This window comes from Lonchura striata, chromosome 1, assembly GCF_046129695.1.
Source record: "Lonchura striata isolate bLonStr1 chromosome 1, bLonStr1.mat, whole genome shotgun sequence".
Taxonomy (NCBI): Eukaryota; Metazoa; Chordata; class Aves; order Passeriformes; family Estrildidae; genus Lonchura; species Lonchura striata.
In genome coordinates this window covers 74,030,337-74,049,438 of record NC_134603.1, presented here as the reverse complement: position 1 = coordinate 74,049,438, position 19,102 = coordinate 74,030,337, and the positions used below count along the sequence as shown (strand labels likewise).

The following is a 19,102-nucleotide window of genomic DNA, read 5'->3' as shown; positions in this document are numbered from 1 at the left end:
ATCCCACTCTTCAGCCATGGCTGCAGAGAGGATTGGCTTATGTCTAGTCACGTTCCTGTCTGAGACCAGGAGGCTGAGCAGAGTGGAGAAGACAATCAGGGTATCTACACCAGCAAATCATCTGTCTCTACCCCACTCCCAGGCATGGGCTTGCTGGCTGCTGGCACGGCTGTCCCATGTACAGAGTGGTCCCTGACCTTCCCAAGTTCTCCTTGCCCAGAGCACTGCCCTTGCAGGAGGCCATGCTAAAAAAAAAATAGGCAAAGAAAAGGGAGTTTGGCTAGGGCTCAGAAAAAGATACTACCCTTGTGCCATTCATGAGGCCAGACCAAGGGAGCCAACCTCCCATGGCTTGGAAGGCCAGAGCCTGTTTGGAAACAACTTTGGGAATTGCTGCCACACTGATTCGTTTTGAGCAGACTGAGCAAGGCAACAGCGCACACAGAGTCACATGGTGGCCAGTTAGACATTTCTCAAACTAAGCTTTCTCTTTCAGGGACTTTGTAGGCTTTATTTCACTCTTCCTAAGAAAGTAAGGGCCTGATCTAAACGGGCAAAAGGTAAGACATGCAGTATGAGGGCAAATAGCATTATTACTTCACCTTCTTAACTTGTAGTCTTGAAAGTCTCCTCTCTCTCAGACCCATCAGCAGCCCCTCCTCTGACCTCCAGCAGTAATGATAACATTTAGCTCTTCCATTAATGATGTATATTGAAATATAACCAATTTTGTTCCCCCAAAGGCATGCACAGACTTCAGATGAGAAAGCACCCCACTCCAGACAGAAACTCTCCCACTTGTGGGTGGTTCTGCACAGCACTTAATTTTTTGTCCAAAAATCAGCGACAAGGTGGCAGAATGCAGCTCTGCTAAAGGTCTACAGCATCTGTGCTGCTGGGGGAAGACCTATTCCACACCAAGAAAAAGGGCTTCTTACTGCAGACAGGTAAAAAAATACTGACAGAAGCAGAGGTATGGCACTAAGGGAGCAGAAGTCTCACCATCGCCTGTAAATGACACTTCTGAATGTGTTGAATGACCACAGCAAACACTCTCCCAGTCTCTGTGACATGCATAGGAGGAAAAACAAAGCCTGAGTGCTGCTTGACAGCCCAGGAGAAAGCCGAGCAGCAGTTATCAACTCTCTACAATGGCTGTTCTGCAGCTGTGAAAAATGGGCCTCCTTCCTCCAGTGCCTCATGAGCAGACATTTTCCTGCAGCTGGAGCCAGTGCTCCCAAACTTACAGCCAGAATAGATTGCTCTGTGCTGAGCCCACCTACCATATGCAGGTGGTAAATTCCCACATCCTCCAGTGCAGCATTCCTTTAAAGAACAAGGGGTTTTGGTGGCAAGCCCCACCAATAACAGTCCCAGCAGTGCAATAGGATGCCTTCCCAACTGCAGTTCTTACACCTTCTCTCCTAGCTCCTCAAACTTCACACCATTATCTCCTTTGAATTTTCCATGCTGTTGTTTTATATATTTCTGGGAAGGCAGACACACCAGAGTGAGCATCCATGAGATGGGGTGTTGGGAGATTGTATTGATACCTGGACCTTACAAACGAGGTGACTGTTGAAACTATCACAGATTTGCTTTAAACATCCCTAAGCACTGCTCCAGTTCATTTTTCCTTTTCTTTTTTTTAAAAATAATGTTTCTAGCTACCTGCTAAGTTCTACAATGAACTATTTTGTGTAATTTACAGGGGTTTTATGTTTGCAACATATGTTTGATGAGTCAAAATGCAGAACATCTGAGGAAGGGAGCTTTAAAGGTCTCATTAGCAAATGGACACCATGGAACCACTTGGTTGTCTAAAAGCAATGTTAATATTAGATACCAAAAGCTAGCACACAAGAGTCATGTGCCATTCCCTGGGGTAATATCTGCAGGAGGTGCAGGAGGCCAGTGATCCTCTGAGTGTGTGTTTGCTTGGGAGGGTCTTTGGAGGCCTGAATGGAAGATGAGAGTCTGAGGCTCACAGGAGACAGCTTTTCTTGCCACTGTGGAAATGCTATTTAAACAAGGGAAATAAACTATTAATTCACTGAAATTTGGTGAGTTTCTTGCTGTTGTAGTTGTAAACACTCCCTTTCCTCTGCTTTCAACCCTATTGGCCAAGCAGCTTGACAATAACCCCTGAGAAGAAATTTTATTGGATTTTCTGTCTCCCTTTTGAATATAAACTCAGAAGACATGCTCAGGTAAGAGAACAGAAACTGCTCTAAACTGCTGCTTGATGGCTTCCTGAAAGGAAAACAATCCTCCAAAATGCAAATGTACTCATGATGCAGTTCACTGGCACAGAAGCTGAAGTTTGGCAGCAAGAGATTAACCTGCCTAGGAGGGGCAAGAAGCAAGCTCTTACTTTCAGCTCTGCAGAACCACTCCTTGAGCAAAACACCACATCTTCTGTATAAAACAAAGGCAAAAATGCAATACTGGAAAAATATTTAATGTAGAGGGCCTGGAAAGAGTTTAAGTGAAATGGACACATTTTGCAGGTTTATGCCCCATTCTGTACATCCTCCTTGCCCAATGTAATTTATTACTTCTCTTACTGTTTATACAAAACCAAAAAATTCTTACAATGCAGAATACATTCAGAAACAGTAATGACAACAGTAATAGTTCAGCAAGTAGTCCACCTCAAAATATATAGCCTATTCAGTTTTACACTGAGTATGTCTTTCAGCTAGAAATTATTTTTATCATCTCATTAAAAGCAGTACAGGCAATAATGTTTTTCAAGGTATTTTAAATCTTTGTAAGTATCTCGGCTACAACTGGAGTTTTTTCCCCTCTATAATAAGGACAATGAAAATAAATTACGCTTTGTGCACCTTCAACTACAGTTGGAAACTAACAGTTTTCTACATCTTAAAAGTTATTTGATTTACTGTTGGATGATGTGAGAATCCAACCTCACCATTTCTCACCATACATTATTTTTGACACTACAAAGCCTCATGTTTGTGAAGCAGGAATAAGTTATACCAGAACCACTGCTCAGGATTCGCTGTGACAGAATTATTTAATCTGTGAAGACTCACATGCCTCAATACATCCCATGAAGGTTTGCATGAATACATAAACAAAACCAGATACTCAGCAGCCAAAGAGAGGGCTTGCTACAAATTTCAACTCCTACTAGCAGATTCTTATTCAAGGTGTAAAACAGATGAACTGTTTGATATTCAAAAAGCTAAAAATGTAAAGGCATGAAAAATCTCAAGTTTCTTATCACTTCATTTCACAGTGTTCCACATCTTCAAATGTCTTTCACCTCCCTATGCACTAAGAACTTCAACTTATACATCCTGTCATGCAAGTCTCTAAGGCTGATGCTGCTAAACCGTGGTCTTTTGAGATCACTGCATCACAAGCAAAGATCAGTACATAACTAGGTCACAAGGCAAAGCATTTTGGCCACACCGTATTTCCTCAGCACGGTCGGTGTTTGTGTATCATCACCACGCTCTGTAAGTGTGGCATCGCCACGGTGAAGTGAGAAGCCAGCAGAAATCCCAGCTGTGCCTCGGCAGGGAAGGGCTGCGGGTGCCACCAGCCGGGCGGTGGGGGCTTCAGGGACACCTGGTGACAGAGGGATGGGAGGGTACGCTCGCCCTGCGCCACTGCGGGGCCCGGCTGAGGGGCTCCCGGGCTCCCCCGCAAAACCACTCCGAGTCGGGCAGCTGTGGGCCAGAACTGAACATTTCCAGCAAAAGGTCTGTGAAACGCCATGGCTAAATTCTGTCCCAGTCCAGCGAGCCACCAGATGTTGCAGAAGTATCTGATTCTAGAAAGGTTAAGAGAGATGGGGAGAGGAAAGTACCCACCGTGTTCAGCCTACATAAAAACATAATTTCAATAAAATGAGGGATTGGGTTTTTTCAATTTAAAATATTGTATTTTTCAGACTGACATGCACATGCAGAGGCCACGTACCACACAGCCCAAAGGAAATTTATCCCATCAAAATCTTGTAGGCAGGTGCCTAAAAACACTATCCCAAACCCTACAATTCCAAGAAGAGTCAAATTGGGCAAACTATCCCCTAGAGGCGACAGCTGGTGATCACATTCAGTGTGCCCCCCCCCTTCCTCAGCATGCCAAAGTAACCTCCCAACAGCCCTGATAAATCAATCTTTAGTCAGTACTGACCAGTTCTTCAGTGGTTCAGTACATTTTAGGATGGTATTTTTGCCATCCATAGGAGTTGTGAATAGAAGAGAATTTTATCAGCATCTAGGCAGAAATGAGTGCTCTGAGGAAAGGGGACTAGAGAGATGCCTTCTTTGGGAGGCTTCTACCATGATGAAATTCCTGCTTCACTTTCAACTCTGTGGAATTAATATTTCTTTTCCATTTCTGAAAGCCTGAAGTTCTCCTCAAGAAATTAATAAATGGACATATTCTTTGACTATGTCTGGCTTGGAGCACATTAGTCAGTGTCATAGCACAAATATTCATTGCAGCCAGCTGGAGAACATGGCTCCTGTCATCTTCCAGCATTAAGCAAAAAAGGGAGCATTCATGAAGAACATTTGGCCACCTTCAGACATTCTTGATGCTGTCCTGCCAGCTAGCATAGTAGGAAAACAAATAGCAAGTAACTCCAGAAGAAAACAAGATGCAGGAGCGGCACAACCAACACTATTTATATACCAGGGACACAAGATTACAAGTTGAGCCCTGCACTCCATACACAGTGCAAGAGCTCTCTCTTCCTTCACTTCCTTCAACATCTACACAGTTCTCTGACTACATCTGCCACCCAGGTGAGACAGAAGTTCCCACATTGCTCTCCAGTTTCCTTAACTAGTTCTGGATGAGAGGGCTGTTACTGTTACACAGAAATACTGTTGGCCAAGAGCTGGCCAAGCTTTGGCTTAGCTGTCTGAATAAAGGCACAGTCCTGAACCAAACACCAGGTCTTGGTGAGCTCTCACAGAACTCCATCAGGCTTCTCTGAGCCGCACCCAGCCCGAGCTTAGATAGATTGTCTGCTGCAGCGCCAGGCACACTTTATAACTTACTAGGAAACAGGATAAAAGCAAAATAAAATCTTGGTAGACAGCAGAAACTTTTAGCAAAAAACACATGTGACTTAAGCACCTTGTGCCCAGTCCCACCTTTCCAGTTCAAGACACAAGCCAATTATGTGAATTGTTTCCACCCCTAATGGCTACAAACTCAGCCCCTAAAAAGCCTCTGCTTTAGAGGTTTTTGTCATACTACTACTTTACATGTGTGACAATATCTTTTCAAAGAGGTGTTGTCTCAAGAACATTATCACAATTCAATAATTTTAGTTAATTAAATCATAACTACAACTTTTCTATCAGAGTTATGAGTTGCACAAGTTAATTTATTTTTCATCCTCTTCAGCTTTTCTTGGATAACATAAATTCAGGGAATTACTTGGTTTTGCTGCCTGTGCAAGCAGCCAATAATTATTTCTTTTACATACATTACTATACTTCACAGCTTTCAAGAACAAACTAACTTCAAAAAAAGGTGAAATATTAAAAATATAAAGTATAGGCCACAAAACAAGAAACAAAGTCCTGCCAGATGAATTTACTAAATTTTTTATTCCCCTGTAGCTCCCAGAAATTTTCAGTAACAAAGTAATTGATTTAGAAAGCAACGAAAATATGACAAATAGAATACATGACAGGCCTCATTCACATGTTTAATTTATTTAGAACATAGTGAGTAAACATTTTCATTGTGTATATTACCTTCCACAATAATAGTTAACAAATTAATTTCAACTAGAACAAAAGAATTTTGCACGCCACTTTCTCCAGAATATTCAAATGAAAAGTTTTTATAACCTTACCCCATTTACATATGAAGGCCTTCTAAGTGACCTGTGTATGACCAGCATTTCAGTTAAATCAGCTTTCACTCTCTTGTTCCAAAAGTCATCTGTGGGACATACTTCTACTTGAACCTAAAAGCTGAATGCTTCATTAATTATTTTTTAAGGACTTGTCAGCACTTCCAGCATTTGATACATTCTATATTCTTTCAGTTTTAAAGCATAATGAATAACTAAGCAGAAACAGAACCTCTCATATCTCCACTCTTGGGAGGAGTAAGCTGCACCAAAAGTTTATTTCCATCTACTGCACTCCCTGGACAAACTAAAATCCTCATGTTCTCCAGAGAAGCTGCCAGAGAGGATTAACACTACAGGAGCAATAACATGAAAGACATGGAAGTTAACAGGCATGTGGCAACGTCCTATCAGCTGTCATAATTTAAGTGGGAATTCTGTGTAGTCTTTGACTTTGTGACAGACTATCCAACAGCTTTTATACATAACACATTTACCACGTCCCTCTTGGGTTGAAAGGGGAAGAGCAGCTCATTTTCAATGTAACAGACAACTGGCTTCTAAATAAGAGACACTTACGTAGGAAAAAAAACCCCAAAGCATTAGAAAACATTAAGTACCATCTTTCTTATAGCATAAACCATGGCAGGCATTAAATTCCAGCTGCAAAAGAATTGTATTACTTCCTGAGACCAAATTTTGTATAAATGGCTTCTAAGCACTATTACAAAGATCTGCCAAGACACTGCCACCTTACTTTCCCAGAAATTTCAATTGTAATTATTTTGCAGAGTAAAAAGTTACCTCATGTTTTACCATGGAGCCTCACTAAAAGAAATAAAATTAATAAATCTATAGTTTTGGCAATTCTGTTCAGAGTAAGTCCTTCCAAAAAAAGGACTGCAGAAGCTTCCATTTTTTTTAAAGGAAAACAAAGCCATGCTTGCCAAACATTTACTGTTAAGATAGTACGTATTTGATACTTTATTTCAGATGTCAACTTCCAAAACACAGATTTCAAGTTGTTGATTTAGTCACATGGATTTTGCCATTGTCCTGTTTCAAAATAGAATGGGAAACCTCCATTAGCAGCACAAGGTTGTCTGCCAAACAATCACTTATTCAGAGCATTGTCTCTTGGCACATTCTGACTGGAATATTATAATGTCTGTCATCTTCAGTTATGAGAGTCACCACAGGCCAGTCCTCCTCCGGGTCATTGGGGTAAAGTGTGATGAACTCATCAGTGCTGTACTTATAGAGTCGGTACACTTGGATGGTATACTGCAGAGCATAAGCAAGGAGAAACATTTCCACCTACATTGGAAACAACAAATATTTGCATAAAATTCAACATAACCTTCTACAAGATTTCCCTCATAAAAATGTTAAACTAATACCTATCAGATGTAATTTTTCAAAAACAAAAATTGTGAAGTGAGAAGTCCTATACATGAGCATCTCTCATTCTCTCATCTCCATCATACCCCTCTATGATACCATGCATTTAACAACAAAGTCCGCAAATCCACAATGGCCCAATAATAAAATAATCCTAAAGAAAAACTGCTTTACACAGTGTCCTACTGCTGCAAGCAGGTAGGAAAGACATTCTCTTGCATCAGTGTTCATCCTGTTAAGTCACTTAAAACCAGACAAGAGCAGGTTTCAGACAATGATCCTTTCACTCTTACAGGGTACTTTGAAGTTTCCAACCAAACAAAAAGTAAATGGAAAGCCCTTACAAAGCCTGTCGACAGGAGAAGAAAGTCAGAAAAATAAGCTGTAAAAAGCTTCTACTTCTTCTACTACAGTGACAAGCATATCCTGTTCTAAATAACAATTTACAAATAATCTTACTGAAATAAACAAATATAGGCAGGACAAAAAAACTGTCAACATAACTTCTTGACTAAACTGTGCAGCAAAAAAGTCACCAATAAATCACTCATTTTCACAGAAACAGCAAACTGTCTTATCTGTACTGCAGTTGTCCGATTTTTAAGATAAGAAACAAAACCAAAACATAATACTTCCATGCTTCTAGTATCTACAATTAAGTTGTGAACTTCATTGCAGTGTCCCGTTTGTAATGAATTCAATGGGATCTTTCTAAATGGATGTTTCCAAAACCTTTCAGTCTATTCCGCTCATTAACTACTGCTTGTTTTGGTTTGGGGCTTTTTTGTAATATGTGTACCATTTATGCCACGTATAAAACACTAACTTCCATTAGCTTATCAGAATTCACCCATGTATGTGCTACACATGGTATTCATAATTTGAGTATTAGCTTTTATTGTGATATTTTTTAAAAAGCTAACAGCTAAGAGATCCATACAAGTGTTCTATTAATAGCAAACCCTATTTCCAAAGAATGCTACCTGCCAGTCACCAGACAAAAATGTAGTGTTTCAGAGGAGGTCCTTTATGACTCTCACTACAAGCAAGCAGTTCTAACCCATTCTTCCCAACAAAAGCTGAGAAATTTCTTAAAGCACTTGAAACTGAAAACTCAAACAGGAAAATACCTTAAGAACAACCTATCCTTACTTGTTCAAGGCCTCCACTGTGACCAATATGATTCAAGTGATTATGCATTAACTGACAAGGGTTGCTGGATGTATCCCGCGCAAACAGGAGCCAGGAGAAGACAGGCACTCTCTTTCCATTTTTATCGGCATTGTATAATTCAATGGCAGTGTTAAGCATCAAAAATTTCAGTGCTTCATAAAGACTATACTCCTCCTCTTCGTTTTTAAACAATTTATCACAAGCTTCTTGTTTCTCCAGAGGACCCTTTATTTCACTTATATTCTTCCACTAAAAAAAAAAAAAAAAAACCAAAAAAAACCCAAAAAAACATCAGACACAACACAAATCAACAGCCATCACACTGCAAGAAATGCAAAAAGCCATTTGTGAGTTGCAAGATGCTCAGCACACGCACTCAGAATTTAACTTATATTTCCACAACTGTACCCCAATCAAAGTCAGGCTGACTAGTCTGATTTTGCTTAAATCGATACATAAGCAAAGCAAAAGGAAGGGGTGCTAGAAATTGCTGCAAAGTGGCAGAACAAATATTGTTGTGGGACAATACACATTAAGGTAATAAATAACTTTTTAGTTTCCTGCACCATAAAGCCTACATACTGCGTATTCTTTACATTTCTGTTACTCAAAATGTGTATTTCATTCCAACCCTCAAACTGCTGAATGAAGTATTCCAAATATTCTTGAAAGCCTTCATAAAGAGAATTTGCATTCACAGTAAGAAAGGAACAACTGAAGAGTTTTTTTAATAGGTTCCAGACTTCCAAGAGGGAGAAAGCATGGGGCTAGGTAATATAGTATGAATACTTAGGGGCACAGTCATGTTCTTGTGACCTGAAATAAATGTATAAAAATGGAACAAAAACTACACCTTTGAAATTACTTCAGTGTTGTTTGTTTTTCTTTCCTTAATCTCATCCAGATACCAAAAGGATTTGTCTGCAGTATACATAATTCCTTCAAATAAATACGAGAAATAATAGAGGCAGAAAGCTTCTCTGTTATATTAATTTTTTCATTGAAATCTGTCTAATTAATAGTGTTCTGCAGAGCTGCTTGCAAATGTAATTCCAGCATCAGGCTACTGCACGTAGTAAAAGACCAGATGCCTCTCACATATCTGAACAGATATTCTTGATTTTTTTGCAATATACATACAGAAAAGGAACTTTCACTACTGAAAGCATCCTTATGTTAAATTCTCCACATTCAAAAATCTTTGTCACTTTTCTTATTTGCAAGTGACCAAAGAATATACAAATACTTTTCCAACCTTCTTCCTTAGAAGCATTAAATAATCTTTTATTTCATCCTTTATTTCTCCCATCCTCTTGCCAGGTTTCTGTCTGAGCTGCCACTGCTTGATCCAGTCATACTCGCTCAGCAAGTTTTCAGGAAGCTGGAAGTTGAGAGAATAAAAGTCAGCTTAAACTAAAGGTCTGGAAAGGAAAAGCCATCACCTGCATATTTTATTTTTTTTAACAGTTTTCACCTTAAATTAGTACCTCATATATCCTTCTGAACACATATCATAGTAAGATGATCACAACCAAACACAAGTGGCTGTTTATAACATTTGTTGGGTAACAGTAAGAATACTGGTCTATTACTACTTCCAGATCTAACACATAAGGACTGAAAAAAATTACCAACCAAGTTACTCATGCCTTCTTTTTTATTTGTTGTTTTATTTTGTTTTGAAGTTTTGTTTGTTTGTTTTTAATTAAAACACTCCCCCAACAGCAGATAGATGACAGTGACTTTGTTTGAAAGTGTTCCTGACCCAACAGAAGAGAAAATGACATTCATCAGATCATCCTGAAGTCCTGGTGGACAACAAACTACTTTGTCCAGAACAAACAAAAAAAACATTTCCTTTTCAAGAACCACAATTCAAACACTCTGGGACAGGATTTTTATTAAAGAATAAAACAACTTGGGAATTTGCTGATGCATCAAATAATGTTTTAGCCTCAGAACTGCCTGTACTTTTACACGTGCTCACGTGCTACACCTGTTCAGGTCAGAGCGTTTACACCTCCCTTGGAGGACATCCTGGCAGTTGCATGTCCAGTTTTGTACCTTCATCTATTAACCCATCTTACTGCTAGAACTGGAAGAGCAACTTAGGTCTTACAATGGAGTAAATACTTGGCTAGAGTAGCACTTATGCCATCAGCCACCACCAGTCCATTTCCAGTTTACCAGGACTCCAAAGTAATAATGTGTTCTCTTTAGTGGCAGCCAAGTATGTGCCAGAGAGGCACAGATTCTCCCACCCAGCCTGTCATCCTGCACACATAGAACTAAATAATCAAAAATTATATGTCAGTAACTTCTACAACTACAAATATGCATGTAATCACCGTTTTAAATTAACAACAAGAAAAAACCCAAAAACCCTGTTATATTTGTACTGCCAGCTGTCAGTATACACATTACTCTTATGTGCCTTCTGCTTTGATGCATAACAATTTATCATTTCAGTTTATTTTGTAAGCATACACCCTTTTAAAAAAATGTTAATTATCATATGATATTTTCCTCTGTGAATCAGTAGAAAAAAAAAAAAAAAAAGAACATCATCAAAAACTTCAGTAAAAAAAGAAGATCATTAAAAATTTTAAAAAAGTTTGCTCTTTAAAGGATCATTGGGAAACTATGTTCTTTAGTCTGATAATGTGGAAATGGTTGAGAGCTGAAAGAATGTGTTTTTTACAAAAAGGAAACCATTTTGCAATGTACTTGCTGTAAAACATCTCACAGAACTATTTTCATCAGTAATTACAAAAACATAATCACAAGATGTTTACTTAAAAATTACAGTAGCCAGAATGAGAAATTTTCAGTTGTCCTCTAAAGTGATGCAAAAAGGTAGTAAGGGCAGTGTGACTCTACTCCGACTGCTACCATACACACAGAGTCTGCATCAGACATTCACCATTTACATTTCAAGCAGCATCCTGACAACTGGAACCTTACTCTTCTCAAGTGCCTCAATTTTGTATCTGCAGCTTCTTACATGTTTTTTCCATCTTTACCAATACCATCAAATGGACTTTGTTGAGACAAAAAAAATTCTAGAAAATTGTTCTTCTACTGGCAGGGGAATACCTTGCTTTTCTCATACATCAGTGCTCCACAAGAACTGTTCTTTATGTCAGGTTGGAGTTGCTCTCACACTTATTTTAAGCACCATTTAAGACACAGGTAATTACACATTCTGCAAAGCCTACAGCATCCAATTTGCTATTCCACTTTCTAGAGAAAACATAGACATTATAATTTTGAAAAGCTAGGGTTTTCTCAAATGTTAGAATAAATTGTATTTTTTTGTTATTATCAGCTGTCTTGTGGAAAATCTCTTACTGCCACATTATAGGCAGTAAGAAGAAACCAAGAGAGGAAGATAAAGACAGATAAGTGACATTCCAGTAAGCACTACAGTAACATTTATATCCATTACAAAATGGAAACCAAGGGCATCTGGACTCAATTCCAAGTTGAATGAATCACTGTGCACAAACAGTAATCTTGAACATTATAACTTCTCAGTTCAGGGGATATTGACAAGTGAGCATATGCATTATATAACAAGAGAAATGAAATAATAAAATTATCAAATAGGTTAGACCCAATATTAGTCTATTGTCAGAAGATCAGTTTGACACGTACCATAGTAAAATCCTCACTCTGCAGCCACCTTGGTAACTGGGTAGCTTGGCTTAAGGCCTGGAAAAGAGTTGCTCTGAAAGCACAATAGTTATCACCTCGTATTCTCCTAATAGATGCAAACTTCTGGGCAACTGCTTCATATCCCTAGAAAAACACAAAATCCAAAGAACAGGAAATCATTAATAAAACATTTTAAGGTCACACCCTGTTAACATAAGAGGTATTAGAATATTATCATCCACATACTAATGCTATTAAAACAAAAACCAAACATGACCTACTACCCCTTTTGGAAGTTCAAATGCTTTTAGGTCACAAATTATACCCTAAAAAAACCAACTTAGTTCTGCTAAAAAACAAACAAGAAACTGAAGAAATCTAATAGATAACTGTTTGAGGTATTTGTTTGATGACAGAACATACACATCACTGAAATATGGCTCACCTATATTCCAAAAAAATATCCAACATACACACACATCATGCTTAAAAGAAATTTGAGCACTAATTGATGCTACTTACCCCAAACATGGCACATGTAGTTTGTTTCTGCCTCAGGGTAAGTTTGTGTTTACGCTGAAATATCTTGACACTTGCCTGAGCACATTTGTTCCCTTCCTGCTCTTCCCATACTCATAGTTGTAGCAGAAGCCACAATGTCAAAATGCAGCTTCTGTAGCTCAACTACTCTGGCAAGCGCCCATGTCCTGTATGTCCATACTTCTCACAGTAATCTCTCCAGGGAGGAATGGGGAGTTTTTGACTTTTGTAAGGTATCTTTATGTTTACTCATACGTATCACTAAATTTCTCAAGCAACAAAACAACTTTATTTTCTACCATTCTTGGTAAGATTAATATAAAAAATAGTTAGAAAACTGGTAAAAATCTCAGGAAAAAAATTTTAAAACCCATGCAATTCACCACTTTTAATTACTTGCCTTCCACCCAAGAATTTGGTAACCTGCTTTGCACTTTAACAGTCCACAAAATTAGCAATTTATGTCCATAAACAAAATATAAAACTTCAATTGAAAACAATAAAAAAGGACAGTATTAATCAAAACCCTAAATTATCAGCAAGTAGCTTTGCTAAAAACATGTTTGAAATAAGCACGAAGAAAAGCATCTGCCAGCTGTAAACCACTCCTAAGACCTCACTCACAATGTAAAACACTACTACTGCATTTCCTATCTTAAAAGACTGAGTGCATAGGAAATCATGTAGCAGACAAAAACCAAGAGCCTAATGAAATTCAACAAAAATAGAACTGCTACCTTTCTCATCCTTTTTGCTGCTGGTGTATTTCCTCTCCATTCCTTCCTGCAATACTCCATGATGTCCATTTCAGGTGAAACACTTAATTTATATTCTGTCAAAACAGAACATGCAACATGTTGCATGCAACAGAACCTTATAAAACTGAAGAAGGTAGAAAGCCCATCAAATTTATAACCACACTATCACTTTAAAATAACTTCAGTGCCAAATGAAACTGGCAGCACAACCTGTAGCTACCAAGTAATTATTGCTGTGGGAGGGGATAGAATCTGTTTGTTCTGAAAATTATGCGTGAAGAAAAATTATGATGTAGTTCAACAAGATAGGGAACACTCTGCTCCTCCCTTCTGCAAAAAAAATTAATTTGCAAAGATGAGAAATTAGTAAAGTACTCCTAATTTTCTTAGCAATGAGAAAAATATTGACAAAAGTTTCTCTTCTTCATACAGCAGCTAGACTGTAAGGGAGAAAGATGACAGATCTTTCTCAGTAAGTCAGAAAGAAGAGATGCAGTTTTGCCTTGGAATCCCAACAACCTTCAATCCAAAACCAGGTTGTACTGAGGCTATCAAGGCATGCCAGCAACAGATGCTGATAAGATGACTATGACTGAGTAATTTTCAAGCACAACACTTGTAATGTAGATTATGTAACTGCTTTCCAAAGAAGTCACATTCACTCGAAGTAACTAAGAAACAAAGGGAATGATATATTAAGAGCAACTAATTTTCCAGAGAATTGATGTTTTTTGAATCAAACAGTACAATGTACTCAGGCATAAGGAACTGATATTGAACATACATCTGTGCACAGAAGTCCCTGGAGGAGAGAGCGTCAGGACATCACACATTGGTGCTACAGTGAGTTGCAATACTGTATTTGAAACTTCACACAAAGTTTGATAGTACCTGATGAGTTTGTTTCACTAAGTAGCATTTTCTCTCTCTCTATTTCTTCTTCATCACGATACATGTCCTCCTCGCTGCAATAAAAATCAACACATACCTCAAGTAACAGCACAAATCCTACTCTCCTCTTCAACTTCTTCCCATTTTTACAACTGAGGAAAGTATTTTAGTCTTTCTACCATTTCTTTCAACTCAATTTGCTTTCCATCTTACCCATTTTCATAGAACCAACATTAGTTCTCAAAAATAGAGAAATGTTTAGAAAACCCTCTTAGCTGCTCCCCTCCAGTATCTGTCACAAGGTTGGTAATAAATCATTGCCTGAATTTCTCTTCTGTGTTTGAATGGATACTCCAGTCCCTTTGTATTTCTACATTTTACAGTTTAAATTAGCAAAAGAAACAAGCCAACATGTCTATTTACTGCACATATGAATAATGTGCCTATGCATGCAGCTAAGAACACATCACCCAACAGGGCTTTGTATCTACACACCACTGGGACTGACAAACCCAACTCGTGCTGAGCAGAATATATGACAGAATACAATGAAAAGCGGCCAACTACCTGCATTTAGTTTGAATGTTACTAAATCTAAAGAGAACTTCCACCATGGTCCAAACTGCAGCTTACAGGCTAGCTGAAATCCAGAGAAACATTTCTTCCTCAAATAATATGGGCTTTTTGGCCAAGGTACATTGTCAAGTACCTGCATCTGAGCATATAATACAACATTCCGAAGTCAGTTATGACCATGAGAGAGGAAATTATGCCCTACAAGAATACTGCATAGACCATCATCTGCAGCTTGTATGGGAACATTACTGCTGAAAACAGAGGTCCATACAACGTTCAAAAAACTGACTGCAAATTGCACATTCCATTCCCCAGAGGCATTTGTCATATAATTACATCTAACAAATAAACTTCTAAAAAATATTCACAGCTTCACAATTAAAATACTTTAAAAAAACTTATGTCACCAGCCATATTAGTACCATTTAGGCATAGCACTAAAATAAGTTTACATTGGAAGTCTGTTTTTCAAAGGAAAGTACATAAGCAGAAAAAGGCTGCAAGGTTATTGCTAACTGCCCACTACTAATTAGTAGCTTCTAATCTACTCCTCAAGAACACCCCAAATCCAAACCACAGTTTGCCTCCAAAAGACTAGGAAGAAATTAAGACACATCTTACACCTCTAAGAGAGGACAAGCAATTAGGAAGACAGTGAGAAAGAGTTTAATGTAGCCAGATGGTAACTGGATTACTTTCATTAAACTTGAAAGGACAGACTACTCAATGATGGCTTTGTATTTCTTTTTCTTTATGTCCAAACCAGCTTACTCAAACCATCTGTGTATATCTCCCTTGAGAACAAAAAGTCTTTAGTATAAAGAGCAATGTAGCTTAATACCAGGAAACTCATCTACTGGGCTGTCATACAAAATTAGTTAAGTTTTTACTCAAGTGTTCAAGTAGCTGCATGAAATTGCATTTTTAACAACACTAAATAATCATTAATTAAAAGAGAAACAACAAATATAGTAGGTATCAAACAAAGTATTATCTGTCGAGAAGAAACATATAAAGATTTGTTTCAAGTCCATATTTGTGTTACACTATGATGCTGGACAAAGCCTAATTTCTCAGCAGAAATTAGGCTTTGTCCATTAAGGACATTAAGGTTTGTGAAGACTTTGAAGAATACATAATAACCTTGAAAATAACTATGATGAAAACCATACAGCTTGGTATGTGACAGCAGCAATCTCTAGTTTATCTTCTGTACAAGCCAAGTATCTAAAATATAAAGCACCAACCGCCCCCTCTGAGCATGAAGAAACCTGCTGCTACAAGGGATCCCACAGGGAGAGAAATTGTGTCAGGGCAAGGAAATTTTTCCTCTGCAATACAGCCTTGAATAAATTCAGCAAAGATGCAGAAAGAGAAGAAGTGCTCAACTGACTAAGCCAGTGAGATCAAGAAAGAGGAAGTTTGGTGTAAAGGAAGCAGTGTAATGTCCCTTCTGCAGATATTATGAAACCACCTTCTTTCTGGGAGTTGGCAAAACAGAAGCAGCCACAGACTGAGACCATGACAGATTAACATCCAGAGTAAACAAGGTACTGCAATTCAAGAGAATTGTTTCGAAATCCAGGTAGGCAAGAGGTGCAATCCATCTGCACAGGCACTCTCATTCCAGAGATGAAAGTGTATCATAACATTGTTGTAGCACAGAAATCTGTGGAAACAAAAGCCTTTCTCCATTAATGTTCAAATAAATATTTCTAAAAATATACTGAAAAAGTAAGAAAAAGAACAGTGAAAAAGAATGATTAAATGAAAACATGTGTGCACAAAAGAAATAAACAGTGCAAGAAGTTGCATGTAAATACTTTAATTATTGAACTAGTTAATGGGATTTTCCTGAACCAAAAATACCAAGGGAAAAAAACCCATAAATTTACCTTCATGAACAGAAAGTACCCTCCCTTTCTACAGGAAAATTGTTAATATATTTTAAAAAATTAATCCTTACCTCTCCTCAGATGACTCTATTGCTGAATGATTACCAGACACAGGTACATACAGCTCACAGTTTCTGGATGCATCCTGATCCATCACAACAGATTTAATCACATCTATCTTTTCAGGTCTCCCACTTATTCTGTATACACAGTCTTGTCTTATTTCTGATGCAGTTTGCTCTTTCTGGTCTGCAGGTGCATTTGCTGAGCCAAGTTCCTCAGAAGCAACACCAACTTCACCTTTATGCTTTACCAGCTGTGTGGAAACACTCTCGTTTTTCTCTTCTGCACCTACAGAAAGGCTGGTTGGTTCCGTCAGACACCCTTGAAGATTATCCTGGCTTTGAAGAATGAAGAAATATATGAAGAGTTTCTCTCCCAGAACAAAAGATATGTTTCAGGAAAATTACAATATTTTAAGAGTTACATTATATTTTGAGAATTCAGAGGGTACATAAATTATTCAAAACCAGGAAGAAAATCCAGAACAGTTTAGTAAAATAAGACCACATCCAAACTATTTTCTAACTTACTCCCCTGACCATCATTTCTTACCAAGGCTAAGCTGTGTCAGTTCCTCAAACATAACCTGCACAAGAATTAGTGCTCTGATTAAACACCTGCTGCCTGCTATCCTTGGGGTGCACAATCACCAAAAACCCCAAGGATTAACAGAAATTTTAAACAAGTTTCGGTCCTGCAAGTAAATAGTTTTTACAAACTTACCTGGTGCTCTGTGAAACATCCACTGCACCAGGATCATTGCTTAGTGCAAAAATTTCCAATCTTTGTGTCTTCCAATACGATCAAGGTACCAAGATAGGATGTCTACAATCCATTTAGCAAGCTCTCCAAAGGTTTAGGATATGGCCACACAGAAAATTTTCAGAGATATTTATCTTGAGTTTACATATAATCCTGCCCAAAAGTTGTAAGTTATGGGTTGCTTGATAGTTGTCACATTAATGTTTTAGACAATTAGTGGCTACCCAGGCCAGCCACCTCAGAACTCACAAACTTAACATCCACCCTATAAACTTTAAAACTGCACAACACATTTCTATTTCTAGGTTAAACCCTCCCACCTGAAAAATATCTTTGCTTACTAGTGTTATAGCCCCTTGGCACCCGAGCCCTGACATGTACCAAGCTGTCTCATAGCACAGATCTAAGGACCAGAGTTCACAGAACCGCAGAGTGGCCTGTGCTGGAAGGCACTGTGAAGGGCACTCAGATCCAATCCCCCTGCTGTGGGCACGGACACCTTGCACTAGACCAGAGTGCTCAGAGCCCTGCACACCTCCCAGGATGGAGCATTCACAGCTTCTCTCGCAATCTTGTTCCAGCGCCTCACCAATCTCACAGTACAGAATTCCTTCCTAATGTCTAATCCAAAACTACTCCTTTCCAGCTGGAATCCTTCCCCCTTGTCCTGGTCCCTACCCACCCTTATAAAAAGTTCCTCTTCATATTTCTTGTAGGCTCCCTTCAGGTACTGGAAGGCCAAAACTCACTCCAAACCCTTCTTTTCTGCAGTCTGAACAGCCCCAGCTGTCTCACATTTCCTCACAGAAGAGAAGCTCCAACCCCATAATCAACTTCGTGGCCCTGCTCGTTCCTACAGCTTGCTGTCCTTCCTGTGCTGGCAGCCCGGAGCTGGAGCAGCACTGCAGGCGGGGCCTCACCGAAGCGGGGCCGAGGAGCAGAACGCCCTCCCTGGACACCGCGGACCGCGCTGCTTTTGGGCAGAGTCGCACTCCACGACCAGGTTTCTCCCGTCCCCGCTCATCAGGGAAGGCAGCGCAGCCCAGGGAGGCCTCACCTTTCCGCCGCGCTCCGGCCCGCCCGGCACCGCTCCGCCCCGCCCCGCCGAGCCCCGGCGGCCGCCGCTGGGCCCGGCCCCGCGCCCTCCCCTGGGGCCGGGCCCGGCCGTCGCCGCTCGCCGCTCATGTCGGCGGGGCTCCGGGCCAGGCCGGCAGCGGCAGCGCGGGCCCCGGCCCCGGCCCCGGCCCCGGCTCCTCAGCCACTCCCGCCCCGCCGGAACCGGCACGCGCCGCGCCCCTGGGAAGGGCGGCCCCGGCGGGGCCCGCGGCCGGGAGCGGCACCGACTGCGCCGGGAGTGACACAGGGAAGTGACCCGCCGCTCCTCCACAAGGCGGAAGACAAGAATAAGTTCTCGTTAACAGAGCAGGCGGTGAAAATAAGAGTTGCTTTCCGGCTGCCACACGTTTCGTGCAAGTGGAGGTGCTCTAAGAATGCAAAGCGTGTGTGTGTTTGTGTTTGTGTTTGTTTGGAGT

General features: G+C 39.7%; 1 protein-coding gene across 2 annotated transcripts; it reads right to left on the bottom strand.

Annotated features, from left to right (window-relative positions):
* Nucleotides 1-5,691: 5,691 nt before the first annotated feature.
* On the bottom strand, nucleotides 5,692-18,755 carry OTULIN (OTU deubiquitinase with linear linkage specificity). 2 transcript variants are annotated; one of them, XM_021528940.2, is made up of 8 exons: nucleotides 18,628-18,755; nucleotides 16,817-17,146; nucleotides 14,275-14,348; nucleotides 13,363-13,457; nucleotides 12,086-12,229; nucleotides 9,684-9,809; nucleotides 8,408-8,677; nucleotides 5,692-7,171 (listed from the first exon to the last, which is right to left on the bottom strand). In XM_021528940.2, exons 1-8 carry the CDS (start codon nucleotides 18,753-18,755, stop codon nucleotides 6,977-6,979), a joined length of 1,362 nt encoding a protein of 453 aa, XP_021384615.2. In that variant the 3' UTR covers nucleotides 5,692-6,976. The 2 variants fall into 2 exon arrangements, with proteins under 2 accessions (XP_021384615.2, XP_021384618.2); XM_021528943.2 differs by lacking the exon at nucleotides 18,628-18,755 and adding an exon at nucleotides 16,325-16,519 and having other exon boundaries at nucleotides 16,817-16,900.
* Between the last annotated feature and the right edge of the window lie 347 nt (nucleotides 18,756-19,102).

Bases quoted from the DNA above. Each gene is read 5' to 3' on its own strand.
- OTULIN (XM_021528940.2), bottom strand. From the start codon at position 18,755: ATGAGCGGCGAGCGGCGACGGCCGGGCCCGGCCCCAGGGGAGGGCGCG. The intron at 17,147-18,627 runs GTGAGGCCTCCC...CATTCTTCAAAG, and splicing joins GGCCGGAGCGCGGCGGAAAG to CCAGGATAATCTTCAAGGGT. The intron at 7,172-8,407 runs GTAAGGATAGGT...TTTCCAATGTAG, and splicing joins ACAGTGGAGGCCTTGAACAA to GTGGAAATGTTTCTCCTTGC.